This window comes from Moschus berezovskii, chromosome 20 (genome assembly GCF_049115385.1).
Source record: "Moschus berezovskii isolate FMDL1 chromosome 20, NW_MosBer_1.0, whole genome shotgun sequence".
Classification (NCBI taxonomy): domain Eukaryota; kingdom Metazoa; phylum Chordata; class Mammalia; order Artiodactyla; family Moschidae; genus Moschus; species Moschus berezovskii.
The window spans coordinates 46,358,617-46,373,056 of NC_142479.1; the positions used below are offsets into that span (position 1 = coordinate 46,358,617).

The following is a 14,440-nucleotide window of genomic DNA, read 5'->3' on the forward strand; positions in this document are numbered from 1 at the left end:
GATGGCCGTTTCCAGCACCCGCCCAGGAAGCTGCACAGTGACTTTGTAACGATCAGCCCCAGGTGACCAGGACCTAATTAATAACTGGCAGCTTCTCTGTTGTCTCCAACTCGTCCCTTCACCCTGACCATTCTCACGGGTGCCCCATTTCAATCCCTGCCTCCTGCGTCCCCAGGCTGGTGGCCTCCTGTCAGTGCCCACCCCCCCAGCCTCCCCTCTGTGCCTCTGCAGAGGTTCCCCCTCCTCTGCTTGCCTTTGAGTTTCTGCCAAATCTGAGGGATGGGAGCCGCCTCCCCTGCTGCAGCTCAGGATAAACTGCCTTTGCTTTTCTTAACACATGGCCGGTGCCAGGCTGGCAGCGCGGGGGCTGCAGGGCAGGCTGTTTACACCTCCTCTGCACCAGCTCCGACTTGGGACAGTCCATTCCTCACTTTGGGCCTCAGTTTCCCTGTCTGCAGCGGGGGATGAGCTATGGTTCTCTGTAGACTCTCCCCTTGAAGTCCTGTGATTACGAGAGCTGGGACGAAGTGCTATGTCCTCGCCTGCAAGGTGGGATGTGACCCCCGACCCTCAGGGTTGCTGCACAGCCTGGATGAGGCTGTGTGTGGACCTCCAAGCCCAGGTCTGACTGACTGGTGGCGAGTCATGGAGGGCGGGCGTCTGCCAGGGTCACCGCAGGGTCACCCACGGCCCTGTGCTGGCCCAGGAACATTTAGATGTTTGGTTGTGAGATGGGGACAAGAGAGGAGCTCATGGGAACGAGGGTGACAGGGGCTGTGCACTTAACATGGCGCCCAGTCCGCAGCAGATCCTGGAGGTTGTGGCCTCTGTGGACGGACACAGCTGCTGCCCGAGAGAGACGGTCCGTCTGAAACTGCAGTTGTGACAGGGGACCAAGTGCGCTCCAGTACCACCGGAGCGGGCAGGCCCGGGGCCCTTCCTGTCTGTGCACCTCCCCGCTGTGCAGACGAGCAGCTGCAGTAGGAGGGTACGGCAGCCCCCAGATAGGAGCCCAGTGCCTGGCCGGTTCCCGCCTCCTTCATTTTGTTGGGTTCTGAGCATCACCTACACGCTGCGGCCGAGCTGGGAGACACTGAAATGTCTAAAGAAGGTGAAAAGCACTCGTGGCCCCAGCACACAGAGCTGCTACGTGGTGCTGACCACACCGTGGGGCTGCCTGGATCAGCGGCTGAGTAGGACCCAGTGGACCTACTGGTGCATGGTGGGGGATCTGACCTGAGGCCCAGTGGTTCCCCGGGTAGACCCAGCCTGAGCAGGAGGGGGACAGGGAGGTCGGGCTGAGGCCAGAAATGGCCCCAGGCTCCTGGCACTCTGGAACCCCGTGGGGTCAGCAGTGCCTCTGCCTCCCCATGTGACCTACTTATCCAAGAAGGAGGCTGATCCAGCCCTGACCTCCAGGCCAGGCTGTGCACTGACTTACTCGGCCTTCATGGGAAAATCTCCTGAATGCTGTTCCACCCCTGGACGCAGGGCCATGCCAGGCCCACACTGAACGGGGAGGGAATGAGAGGTGCCTGGTGGGGAAGGGGCTACGATTGGTCCATGGGGCTGCCAGGCACCCCCTGCCCACCCTCCACTGCTGGCCTTTCATCCGTACCCTCACTCACCTGGGCCAGGCCTCAGTCCTCCCAGGTGCTGGACAGACGCCTGCAGTAGGTACAGCCTATAGGGACTCTTGGGCATGTGACCATGTCACATGTCACCATGTCACTTATCACAGGTAGGGTAATTGAGGCTCGGAACCCTTCCCACATGGATTGAGTCTCACAGTTACAACCCAGACAGGGTCTCCTGGCGAGCACATGGAACACGTATGCTTGGGAGATGTAGAGTGCCCCTCACTGGCTGGCACCCACCCTGGCCTCAGTGTCGCATCCTGTGGATAGGACTGCCAGGCCCGCCTCACAGGAGGTCTGTCCCCATTCACTCCACCGTGACTGGCTGGGTCAACTCTTGGCCAGGAGGCCTCACTCCCAGGGTGGGGTCCTCAGACTGTGGGTCCAGAATCAAAGATGGTGATCAGGCCAGTGCCCCTGAGGGCCCCTCTCACCTGAGTCCTGCCTGGAGCTACCCATGGCTCTCAGGCAGGCAAGACATTGTCTGCTTCTGCCCAGGGAGGGAGCGTGGCCCCCCTGAGGCCACCTGGTGCCAGCTTGGGAGGGGTACTCTGCCCCCAGGCACCAGAGACCTGGCCCAGGTGGAGGACCATCTGACCCCTTACACTGGGGGAGGCGGGCAGGGGCTCGGGGAGGAGAAGGCACTGGCCTTGATGTGACCACAAGGGCAGGATCACTCCCTGTGATCCTGTGGGGAAACAGGCATGGAGGAGGGAAGGAAACGTGTCCAGGACCCCCAGCTGGTAGGGGCAGGGCCAGGGAGCAAAACCAGGGATGCTCGCTGCAGGCCAGACCTCCAGCCCCCAGATCGCACCTCTCCACTCTCTCTCCACCAGGGCCAGCGGTTTCACCACTACGGAGCTCCTGCCTCGGGCACCAGGGAGAAAGACAGCTTCCCGCAGCCACTGAGGACCCTGGGACCCCCGCGGTTCCGCCCCACTGCCGATGGCACCCAGAGCTCCAGCAGGAAAGCAGGCCCGGCTGTGGCGAGCCCCCAGCACTGGCAGGCCAAGAGCGGCCCAGGACCCCGCATGCTGCCAGGTCCTGGGAGCCCAAGGCCGGCCCGAAATGCCAGTGCCCTGGCCAACAACAGGGCCACCGAGGAACACCCCAGCCCCTTCGGAATCCCGTACTCCAAACTGTCCCAGTCGAAACACCTGAAGGCCAGGACGGGTGGCAGCCAGTGGGCCCCATCTGACTCTAAACGGCGGGCCCATGTCCCCCGGGACCGCAAGGACCCCTAGCACCCTGTGCCCGGGCCACACCGTCCATGGCCTCTGCCAGCCTGGGGTGACGTGCAGGGGTTCCTGGGCCACCTGCACCTCCACAGGCACCCTGGAAGGCAGGAATGGGGGAGGGTGGCGATGTGGACCCTCACCTGGTCAGTGCACCAGTACCAGGTGGCCATGATGGTCAGGCCGAAGATCATCCCAGTCCACGGGAGGTCCCCGGTGGAGGGGTCTCGGAACATGTGCATGGCATCTGCCCGGGGCATGTGGCAGGTGGTATTGGAGATGGTCCTGGATGGGATGGCCTGGGCGTAGGCCTCTGCCAGCTGCTCGTACCCACCAATCTGCTCGAAAGCTGCAGGGGCAGGTGGGATGGTAATGGTCAGTGGCCGGTGGCCATGACTCCCGGCCCCACTGCCCTCATCTTACAAGTAACTCCCTGGTACAGGAGACTCAACTTTTTCCCATTCACCTTTCCCAGTGTCTGGAAAGGTGTGGAGATAGAGGGTTTTTAAAAAAAAAGTGAATTCAAAAGACTATTTTATTTGTATTTAAAATAATAATATTAAAGGAACATTTTGCACATGGGCACCCCATGTCCTGCAGCCTCTGGATGCCCATCAGCCAGGAGGGGGGCCCCGCCAGGCTTACTGTCGACTTGAGGACGCAGCCGCGTCTTTTCCTTGACACTTGAGGACTTTCCCCGGTAGTCGGAAGGGCTAATGTCCTGACCCAGGGGCTTCCAAAGGATGAGACTTTGGTGGAGCTGAGAGTGGCTGGGGGCAGGGGGTGTGTGGCTCTGAGACGGGAAACAGGGTCCCGAGAGGGCAGGGGAGCCACCAAGGCCACACTGCCAGTCAGCTGGCCGGAGTCAAGATCACGTTCACCGCTCACTGTTCTTTGTGTGCCCTGGGATCTGGGCCAAAAGTGAAAGTCCCTCAGTTGTGCCTAGCTCTTTGTGACCCCATGGACTATACAGTCCATAGAATTCTCCAGGCCAGAATACTGGAGTGGGTAACCTTTCCCTTCTCTAGGGGATCTTCCCAACCCAGAGATTGAACCCAGGTCTGCCTCATTGCAGGAGGATTCTTTACCAGCTGAGGCACCAGGGAAGCCTGTGGCTTTTGCTTTGTCCGTGGTCACTGCCCCACCACCCCTAACCAGACTGGGCCTGGTTGCCCAGGTGCTTTTCCTGAAGTGGGCTCTGGGGACACAGGCCCCTGGTCTGTGAGGAGGCAGGTATACAAAGCCCAGGCAGCCCCAGGCCCCACTCCCCAACCCCTCCCCACAGCCCCCAGCATCATTCCCACCCAGAGCCCAGGCCAGGCCAAGGTGAGTGCTCAGAGCAAAGGTACAGACACTAAACAAGGATCCTAGAGTCTGAGTCTGGAAGAGACTGTAAAGGCCTCTGTTTGCCCTCTATGGGCTCCTCCTGGCTCTGCTTGCATGCTTCCCAGGTTGGGGAGCTCATTACCTCTGGGACAGCCCCCAAGCTTACCCCTGTTCCCAGACCAGAAGATGCTGGTCTGAATCCCTTCTTCCCACCCTCCCTTTTTCCTGCCGGCCACAGCACTTCTTGGGGTCTTGTACAAGGTTTCAAACAGTGGGGGCAGATGTCCAGGCAGGTATGTGGTCTCCCAGTGGTGTCTGCACACCACCCACTGCCTCACTTCCCATAACTGAGCCACGGTGGATATGGATGGCCCTGCTTCCTGCGTCAGCTCTGCAGCCAAACACCAGCCGGGTTGAGCTGGTGACAGAAGTGCCACAGGGCAGCTGGGGCAAGAGGGGAACAGGCTTTTGCCACTCAGGGGAGGGCCTCACAGCCTGACCTCATGGGGACACCCACCCCCAGTGCCGACATGGGGGGCCTGCTACTGGATAGGCCCATGGCCCTCACCTTTGATCGCCAGGATCACGGCCCCCACAACCATGACGAGCGTCTGCAGGGCGTCTGTGTAGATGACAGCAGTCAGGCCCCCTGCAAGTGGGGATGACAGAGCTGGAGGCACCTGGCCTCACCGGGGGAGGAATGGGGAGGCAACCGAGCTCCGGGAGGGATAGCTGTCCCACACCCATGCCCCTTGCCCTTGCATAGGTGGGCACAGCAACCAGGCTGGCTGAGCAGCTGCAGAGGCCCATGTGCCTGGCTCAAACCGGCCAGGTCCCAGGCTACAGGAGGAGGTGCCCTGAACCCCCACCGGCTAGCCCCCCGGTTTCCCATGTGTCCCCAGGTACTGCACCTGTGATGGTGTAAAGGGCCGTGATGGCAAGCATGATGACCGTGGACAGGTAGAAGTTCCAGCCCAGGCAGATGTGCACGAACAGGGCCCCCGCATACAGGTCGATCTGGGGATGGGAAAGAAGCATGTGCAGAGGCCCACGGTGACCCCAGGACTCAGAGCATCACACGCCAGCCCAGTGGCCTTGGTGCCTCGTTGACAAGGAAGGGGAGACTGCCCCACCCACCAGGGGCTGTCCTGAGCAGCGGGGGCATCCTGGCTGTAGACAATGGTGGGCAGGGGACATTGCTGATGTTAATAAAGTCCTAAGCGGCCCCTACCCACCAGGGAGCAACTTGCTGTTCATTTTGGCTCCTGCCTGGGGATGGAGAAGGAGAGTCCTGGAGGGCTTCCTGGGGGAGGAGTGGGTCTCAGAACAGGACCCTGTGTCTCAGTCTCCAGATCCACGTCCTTCTGTGTAAAATGGGTCCCTGTGCTCTGTTCTTTGTTAGGCAGGCCCCCTGAGAAGAGACCAGACTTATGCCTGGCCAGGCTGGGGGAACGGAGGGGCTCTCTTGCTTATTGAACCCTCCCCATGGGGTTGAAACTGAAACCAGGACCACGTCTCAGGCTGGAGCTTGTTCCCAGGGCCTGAACTGGACTCAGTCCTGCCATCCCAGACTCTGGGGAGCACAGGACATTCAGGGCTCTGGGGTGCGCCTGAGAATATCAGTGCTGGAATGGGCCTTACAGACCACACACACACATCTTCACTGTGCAGTGGGTGCCCGGAGGAGGAGAGGACCCCGTTCTGCAGGACCTAGGGGCTAGACCAGGGGCTCCATCCCGCAAGTGTCCAAAACTGCTTCATGTCAGAAAGATACCTCAAAACACAGCCTGTGTAGCCAAGAGGCTCCTGAGAAGGCTGGGCAAGGCCACAGGTCAGCTGCCACATGGGGGACAGTCTGCGTGAGGCCAGAGCACCGGCCCAGCTAGGGGTCCAGCAGCCCTGCTGAAGCCAGGCTCTCAGACCCCTGCTTCCCCAGCCTCCTCCCCTCCCCTATCCTGGAGCAGAAACCAGCCAGTGTGGGGACGTTGACAACCTGCTCTCAGAATACTGGCCCCTCACTCTGCCCCTACCCCTGGCAGTGAGCCAGTGAATGCGTGTGTGTCCAGCCCAAGCTGAGGAGCCCAGAGCTGTTGAATATAAGACCAGGAAGGTCTCTCCAAGCCCCACCCCTCTCACCCCGCTCCATGAGACCAGGAACAGGGAGGTGAAGGGACCTCCCCATGGTCAGGCCCTGGCAAGTATCAGAGATGGGAGTGGCCAGGCAATGGGAGCAGGGGGTGGGTTCTAGAAAGTAGAAGAGACATAGATAGGTTCGATCCCTGGTCTGGGAAGATCCCACAGGCCTCAGGGCAACTAAGCCCATGCGCCACAACTACTGAGCCTGTGGTCTAGAGTCCGTGAACTGCAACTACTGAGCCTGCGTGCCACCACTACTGAAGCCCGCATGCCTAGAGCCTGTGCTCCACAAGAGAAGCCACTGCAGTGAGAAGCCCATGTCCTGCAACTGGAGAAAATCTGCACAGCAACCAAGACCCAGAACAGCCAAAAAGAAAAAAAGACCCCTCCCCAGACCCTAGTCACCTCAGAAGGGAGCCCTGTTCTGTGTGCCCAGCCTTCAGGCTCTGCCTTTAAGCCGAAGCGACTCTGGTCACACCAGACTGGCTGCTGGTCCACGCCCAGTACTTTGCTGCCTCCAGGCCTCAGCTCACCCAGGTCCCTCCATTCGGGAACATCCCCGTATCTGCATCACTCAGGACTCAGCCTGCCCCCGACACCCTGTCCCCAAACTGCTCTGCAGCCCAGGGACTTCCTTCCAAGAGCAATGGTTGGGTTGTGGGGACAGCACGGGCATGGGTGTGGAGGTGGGACTCGGGGACCCTGTGCGGCCTCTGTAAAGGCTCCTGGTGCGGCTGGAGGCCAGGTCAGTGTGCGGTCAGCTGCAGGCTCTAGGTTGTCCCTAGCCCCATCGGACCCCTCCTTCTGCTGAACTCTGTCCTGGGTCTGTGACCCTGGTGAGCAGGTCACCTGTCTGTAAAGTGGGGGGTGGATGTGGGGCACCACCGGCGCTGTGCTCAGCCCCCACTGGCCCCCTGGCCTCTGCAGACCCAGAGCAGGGGAAGCTGGGGTGGGGCAGGTGGGACCCCTGAGGGAGCCGCTCCACTCCACAGAGGGGCACACAGGCGCAGAGGTTTGAAGCAACTGGCCTCGAGCCCCTGAATGACCCAGGGCATCAGACCGGGTTTCTCTATTGTCCAGAGGTTAAGTGACCGGCCCTGAGCACATAGTGATGGAGCTCGGCTACCCTCCAGCCTTTAGGCCCCCTGGGGTCATTTGGCGATTCTCTCTGCAGACGAGTGTCCCTGCCTGGGGCTGGCAGCAGGTGGGCCCTATGGTCTCTGAGCAGGCTGGAGCTGGGGTGAGTCCTGGGCATGTGGACACATGGGGCATTCCAGGGGCTCCGCCCAGTGAAATCAGGGCCTCAGGGGCCCTGCTGGGCTCCAGAGCTGCAAACAGCTTCAGCCCAAAGCCTTGGTCAGGGGAGCCCAGTCCCTCCAATGTTTGGCCTGGCAATCAGCATTCCCCCAGCTTTCCTCCCACTTCATCCACGCAGCCCCAGGCTCAGTGCAGAAGCCCCAGCCTTGACATCAGTGGGTTCCCTCCCATTTTATAGGTGGGTAAACTGAGTCACCTGGGGCTTCCCCAGTGGCGCTAGTGGTAAAAATCCACCAGCCAATGCAGGACATGAGGATTTGGTCCCTGGGTCTGGAAGATCCCTTGGAGAAAGCAATGGTAACCCACTCCAGTATTCTTGCCTGGAGAATCCCATGGACAGAGGAGCCTGGTGAGCTACAGTCCATGGAGTCACAGAGAGTTGGACATGACTGAATGATGACAATTGAGTCACCTCATCACAAAGTCGGGCAGTGATCAGCCCTCTGGGCTCTAACCGTGATCTCTGCCTGATTCACCGTGACCATTCCCTAGGTCTCCATCATCTTGTCTGTAAACAGGACTGTGCACAAAGTGTTCTCTAAGGACTCTCCCCACTTACTCCCCCACCGTTCTGGACACCCTCCCCAGGCTCTGAGTGTGAGATGCGAACTGTGCCTCAGAGCCACCAACAGGACAAATGGGCTGGGGGGACACTTACACCCAGAGGTTGGCCTTGGCAGACCCCACCCTGGCCCCTTGCCTCTTGCCCCTGTCACCTCAAGGCCATCCTCCGGTGGGGGAGGGTGGCAGCACTAACACAAGCCTGACCATGTCACCCCTGCTCAAAGCCCCTGGGCCCCTTGGGCACTCAGATCCCTTACTCACCTCTCACCAGTCCTCTGGTCTGGGGTGGGAGTGACCCCCAAGAGCAACATGCAGCCTCGGTTTGGCTGTGTGACCACTGATCAGTCCCAGGCCCACTGCTCCCTGTCAACCCCACCAGCTCCTCCTCTGGTCCTGAGGTGTCTGACCCCTGGGGTCTGAGCCCCCCACCATGACCACCCCCAAAGCATCCCACACCACTCCTGCCTCACACACGAGTTGCAAAGAGCTTCACTCATGTGTGAGGCGTTTGCCCTCCCCATCAGCATCCCTTTCTCCACTAGACCCCGGCTCTGTGCCGCCCAGCAGGAACGCCACCTTCTCTTCTGAGGTCCACCCCCTGTGCTACATCTGCACCCCCAACTGTGCTGAGTCCCTGCTTCCAGAGGGGCAGGGGGCTCAGGAGGGGCAGGAGAGGGAGGAGGAAGCACGTGGGAGCTGTCCTGGAGGGCAGCAGCACCCCCTCCAGGAGAAAGCCCTGGGGGAGACCCTTTTAGGAAAAAAGCCGGGGCCTGCTTACTAACCCCAGAGAAGGCAATGGCAAGCCACTCCAGTATTCTTGCCTAGAAAATCCCATGGACGGAGGAGCCTGGTGGGCTGCAGTCCGTGGAGTCGCTACGAGTCAGACATGACCAAGTGGCTTCACTTTCACTTTTCACTTTCACACATTGGAGAAGGAAATGGCAACCCACTCCAGTGTTCTTGCCTGGAGAATCCCAGGGACGGGGGAGCCTGGTGGGCTTCCGTCTATGGGGTCACACAGAGTCGGACACGACTGAAGTGACTCAGCAGCAGCAGCAGCTTACTAACCACCCCCCCTCCGAAACCGATACCCACCCAGCAAGGGCCTGGCAGCCCAGGTGGAGGCCTGGCCGAGGCTCTCGGGGCTCCCGGGGTCGTGGAGGAGGAAGCCCTGGACACCCCTGCAGAAGCTGCCAGGAAGGAGGGAGGAACCAGGCTTGGTCTGTGCAGGGACTGCTGTCCACCTCTGAGCCTTACCAGAGCTGGAGCGGCTGGATGGCCTCCGGGGACAGGCTGGTGATGGGGACTCAGGAGGGAGAACACAGGCCTGGTGTGGCCATGGAGGCCCCATGGGCTTGGGACCAGCTCCCCCCATCCTGGCCTCAGTCTCCCTGCCCGTGAGACCCAGGTTGTAGACAGGATGCTCCCAGGCCAGGCACCCCAGGGAAAGGAGGTACTGAGGGGTCAGCCTGGCAGTGAAGCTGACAGCCACTTGCCACCTTGGGCCAGAGACAGAAGGCTCTGGGCGCCCCCTAGGGGCACTCCTGCCTGGCCAGAACTGGGACCCAGAGCCCAGACAAGAACCCAAGGGCAAAGCAGGAGTCACAGGGCTGCATTCTGCCCACCCCCCTCAGGGCCCTGAGGCAGCTGTGTGATCCTGGGCAAGTCAGTGTGCCTCTCTGGGCCTTGGTCTTCCCAGCTGTCAGACAAGGCAGAGGCAGATCAGGGGCTGTCAGGTCCCTTTCAGGGCCCCAGAGCAGGATGTTCTAGCTAAGCTGGCCAGAAGGTGGTGAGGGAGAGGGTGGCTCACCGATATCTTGGTAAAGACAGACAGCAGCAGTGACAGGACAGACAGGTACATGCGAATCCGCTGGCCCCCGTAGCGCTTCTGCATGTATTCAGGCATGGTGACGATCTAGGGGCACAGGCCGGCGGGCTAAGCTCACTGCTGCAAGGCCACAGCTAGCAGTTGGTCCCCGAGCAACTCCCAGCTCCAGCATTGGGCCTAGAATTCCAGTCTTACACATCCAACCACATGGTGAGGGGCGTAGGCTGGGCTGTGGTGGGCTGAGACAGGAGGGATGCATGGGGGGCTGTGGCTGGGAGCAGGGGACAAGTTGGAAGGCTGTTATAGCAAATCCAGATGAGCTGTGGCTAGATGGGGAAGTACGAGACTGAGACATCCAGGAAATGTGAACCACCGGACTTAGTGACGCCCGCCTGGGACTAAAGAAGCGGCACAACTGAGGATGTGACTTGCAGCCCAGGTGTGCAGCCTGTGTGCTCAGGAAGATGGAGCATCCTCCTCCAGGTGCAACATGCAGGTACAGTAGAGACCAACAGACAAGGCACCTGGGCTGAGGGCCCAGGGGACCTGTCTCCATGGGTTGATGGGAACGTTAGCTGGACTAGAAACAAACCCAGAGCTGAGACTTGTGGTTTCACTCACCAACTCATGTGTGAAGCCAGGGGTCCTGCCCATCGCCACCACCCACTCCACCCCAGGCCTGGCTGTCCTGAGGCCCCCATTTGGGCTGTCCCTGAGCAGACTCACCTCCGAGGAGAGGTAGATGGGCACAAACACCCATGCCAGGGCCAGCAGCACATAGGTAGCCTGCGGGGGACAGAGGCAGGTAAGGATAGGGACATATAGGGTCGAGAACTGTCCCCGCCTCCTCTCTGCAACCCTGAACACTAAGAATGATGGCTGAGGCTCAGGGCTCCCTGCCTGCAGCATTCTGTAGACCCAGCTTCCCCATCAACACTGCCTGCCTGCCTGGATCTTGGCCTTCCGAGTTGCTGGGTACTGCCTCTGGCAATGGAGGGGTGAGCTCTGATGAGCGCCATCCAGCACCTATCAAGGTTGCTGCCCACCCCACCCCACTCCCACCCACAGCGGACACCCGCCTCTGGAGCTCACATTCCACTCAAAGCCAGCCACCGCCAAGCCTCCAGCCGCTCCTGAGCCCGCCAGTCCAATGAAGAGGCCTGAACCCTCGCTGCTGGCAAAGAGGGAGGCTCCGATCTGGAGGAGAGAGAGGGGAGGAGCTAGCATCAGCCCTGCCTTCTCCACGCCTTCTACCACCTGCCCCCCGCACCGCTGCTCAGGGACCCTTGCTGGCCTAGGCCCCATTCTGCCTGCTTGGCCTGGCCTGGGGGTGACCCTGGGTGTGAGGAGAACACAGGAAGTGACGGCAGGGATGCAGATGCAGGCTGACCTAGGGGACAGATGTGGCCCCAGTGCAAGGAGGGGTGGGAGGGGTCGAGGGGTACTCACCGGCCACCACATCATGTCCCGGCCAGCCAGGAAGTAGCCGCTCACTGTGTTCCTGCTGACCCGGCAGGAGGACTGCAAAGACAGGGGCAGGAACTGTAGCCTTTGCTGGGCCAGAGGCAGTGAACAATGTGCCGCCACTGTGGGAAACAGTGCACTGGCTCCCCAGAGACTGGGACACACAGGTGACCCCGAGACCCAGCAGTTCTGCCTCCGGCTACATCTGGGAGAACTGAGAGCAGGTGCTCAAATGACCCGTGCACATGGCTGCTCACAGCTGTGTAACTCACCGCAGCCTGAGAGTGGAAGCAACCCAAAGGCTCATCAGCTAATGGATGGATGGACGGATGAACAAACGTGCATCCACACCACAGACCATCGCCACAATGGTCTTCCCAAGAGGAAGAGGCACCACTACTTGCTGAAACACGAGTCCATCAACGTGCAGGCCTGGTTCCTTCCAGACTCCAACTGCCTGCTCTCTGCTCCCCAGATGGTCAGGATGACTAAGCTGGTTTGTCTGGACCCACCACTCTAAGCTTCTGATATGACTGCTGGCTGCCTGTCCCACTACAGTCCCCTGACCTCTGCTTTCTCTCTGTGCTCATGATCCAGCCATCCTGAACACAGTACAGTCTAAGGACTCTCACCATCTTGCCAGCATGGCCACGTCCAGCTGTGTGGGTGGTACACTGTACAACCTCCAGAGCCGCCCTGGTCTTAGCCCCTGCTTTTCTCTATCGTGTTCTCTTATCCTCAAGGATGTAGTGGATGTTGCCATTGTTCCATGTCCAGTCCTAACTGTTGTTTCTTGACCTGCATACAGGTTTCTCAGGAGGCAGGTAAGGTGGTCTGATATTCCCATCTCTTTCAGAATTTTCCACAGTTTGTTGTGATCCACACAATCAAAGGCTTTAGTGTAGCCAATGAAGCAGAAATAGATGTTTTTCTGGAATTCTCTTGGTTTCTCTATGATCCAATGGATGTTGGCAATTTGATCTCTGGTTCCTCTGCCTTTTCTAAATCCAGCTTGTACATCTGGAATTTTTTGGTTCATGTACTGTTGAAACCTAGCTTGAAGGATTTTGAGCATGACTTTTCTAGCATGTGAAATGAGCACAATTGTGTGGTAGTTTGAGCATTCTTTGGCATTGCCTTTCTTTGGGATTGGAATAAAAACTGACCTTTTCCAGTCCTGTAGCCACTGTTGAGTTTTCCAAATTTGTTGGCATATTGAGTGCAGCACTTTCACAGCATCATCTTTTAGGATGTGAAATAGCTCAGTTGGCATTCCATCACCTCCACTAGCTTTGTTCGTAGTGATGCTTCCTAAGGCCCACCGGACTTCACACTCCAGGATGTCTGACTCTAGGTGAGTGACCACACTGTTGTGGTTATCTGGGTCATTAAGACCAGGAAATAAATTAATAAATAGTGATGATAATATTTTTTTAAAAAGAAAGCCTCCACGGCAGGGGCCCCTCCTCTGACCCCCAGCACAGTGCTCCCAAGAACACGGCACACTGTGGTTGGAATGGATTGTCACAGCCACCGGGCTCTTGTGCTCCTTGGAAAAGCTGTGAGAGGCGAGCGTACAGATCTACGGGGTGTGTTTGAGGAAACGGGAGGTTAAGTAACTGTTCCCAGAACACACAGACCCAACTTTCCCGATGCCCAGCAGCGGGCTGCCTGAGAGTTACTATTTAATCACAGGAGAATGAATTCCAGTCACTGCGGCTGTCACTTCCCCAGGCCCTCCTCCACCGCCACCATCATCTCCACCACCCCCACCCCCACCCCCACCCCCACCACTCGCACTTTCTACTAGAGGACCGGCAGCAGCATCAGGGCCCCTTATGTGTGGTCACCTCATGTAGAAGATGGTTCCCATTTGGGAACTTGGGACCTAGGACCAGGCGGGAGATACATGTCTTACAGATAAAGACCCTGAGGCTCAAAAAGCTGAGCAACTTCCAAGGATGCTAGAACTGGGGCCATGGCCAGAGAAGAAAAGAGGGGCTCCTCACTCTCCACCAGGAGAGGAAGACCACTGCCAGTCAGGGCTCAGGGGTGTCAGCCTGGGGAGCTCTGGAGACAAGACTGGCTGGCTTGTGTCCACCTCCCACCCAGGATTAGAAGTAGATGGAGGAGGCCCTCTCCCCTGGACAGGGTCCAGGGTTCACTGCCCAAGTCCCTGCCCCCTGAAGCCCCGGGGTTCACCTGCAAATGGGGCTATGGGGGGGCAATGCACACAGCACCTGCAAAGCAGTGGCCCCACTGCTGCTGGAGCCTGTGGTGACCTAAAGCCCTTCTCTCCTCTCAAAGGCAGAAAACTGGCTTATGAACTAGGCAAGGCTGGCGGACACGGCGTTGTTAAAACAGAGACCCCAGGCCCTGCATGCCACTGCCCCGCCCTGGATTTGGCTCAGCTGGTGTGGACGCAGCCAAGAACCCCTGTGATCCTGTGAGCCCATCTGACATCGGAGGGGAGGCCAGAAGACTGCATGTTGTGCCAAGCACCCAGCTTATCAGCCGCACAGAAGCCCCCAGCGTCCCGCTCAACCTTCCCTTAGAGACACTTCCTATTCCTCACTTTAGAGACTTGAGAATCTGTCGCCAAAGAGAGAAAGGGGCTTGGTCAAGGTCTTCGGCAAATCTCCCCAGGGCTGGGAGGAGGGCCTGAGGGCATCAGCCTCCAGAGAGAAGATGCCATGCCCAGGGACATCAAGGATGGTTCCTACGCCCCAGCGCCCGCCCCAGCCTGGGCCCCCACTGTCCTCTCACCCATATGCCCACGGCCACGTTCAGGCCAAAATAAGCGGCGATGATGGCAATGTCCACCATGCTCAGCTGCTGCCTGTGGGTATGGGGGTCACCGGTGGAGTTGTCCACAGCCATCCTGCAGCAGGGCCAGCTCTGAGTGACTGGGACTGAGGGCTGGACCAGAGCAG

The 14,440-nt window shown here is 59.3% G+C and overlaps 2 protein-coding genes across 2 annotated transcripts in view; one reads left to right on the forward strand and one right to left on the reverse strand.

Annotated features, from left to right (window-relative positions):
- Positions 1-3,064, forward strand: part of SACK1G (scaffolding CK1 anchoring protein G) — a 29,175-nt gene extending 26,111 nt beyond the window's left edge. Inside the window, exon 6 of the mRNA XM_055407430.2 lies at positions 2,474-3,064. Coding sequence (XP_055263405.1) covers positions 2,474-2,881 — 408 coding nt within the window. The 3' untranslated portion in view covers positions 2,882-3,064. The remainder of the gene's footprint in view (positions 1-2,473) is intronic.
- SLC5A10 (solute carrier family 5 member 10) overlaps positions 1-11,227 on the reverse strand; it is a 52,456-nt gene extending 41,229 nt beyond the window's left edge. Inside the window, exons 1-6 of the mRNA XM_055407431.2 lie at positions 11,136-11,227; positions 10,770-10,829; positions 10,026-10,130; positions 5,110-5,215; positions 4,767-4,847; positions 3,016-3,221 (exon numbers count right to left, since the gene is read on the reverse strand). Of these exons, the coding sequence (XP_055263406.1) occupies positions 3,016-3,221; positions 4,767-4,847; positions 5,110-5,215; positions 10,026-10,121 (489 nt within the window). The 5' untranslated portion in view covers positions 10,122-10,130; positions 10,770-10,829; positions 11,136-11,227. The remainder of the gene's footprint in view (positions 1-3,015; positions 3,222-4,766; positions 4,848-5,109; positions 5,216-10,025; positions 10,131-10,769; positions 10,830-11,135) is intronic.
- Between the last annotated feature and the right edge of the window lie 3,213 nt (positions 11,228-14,440).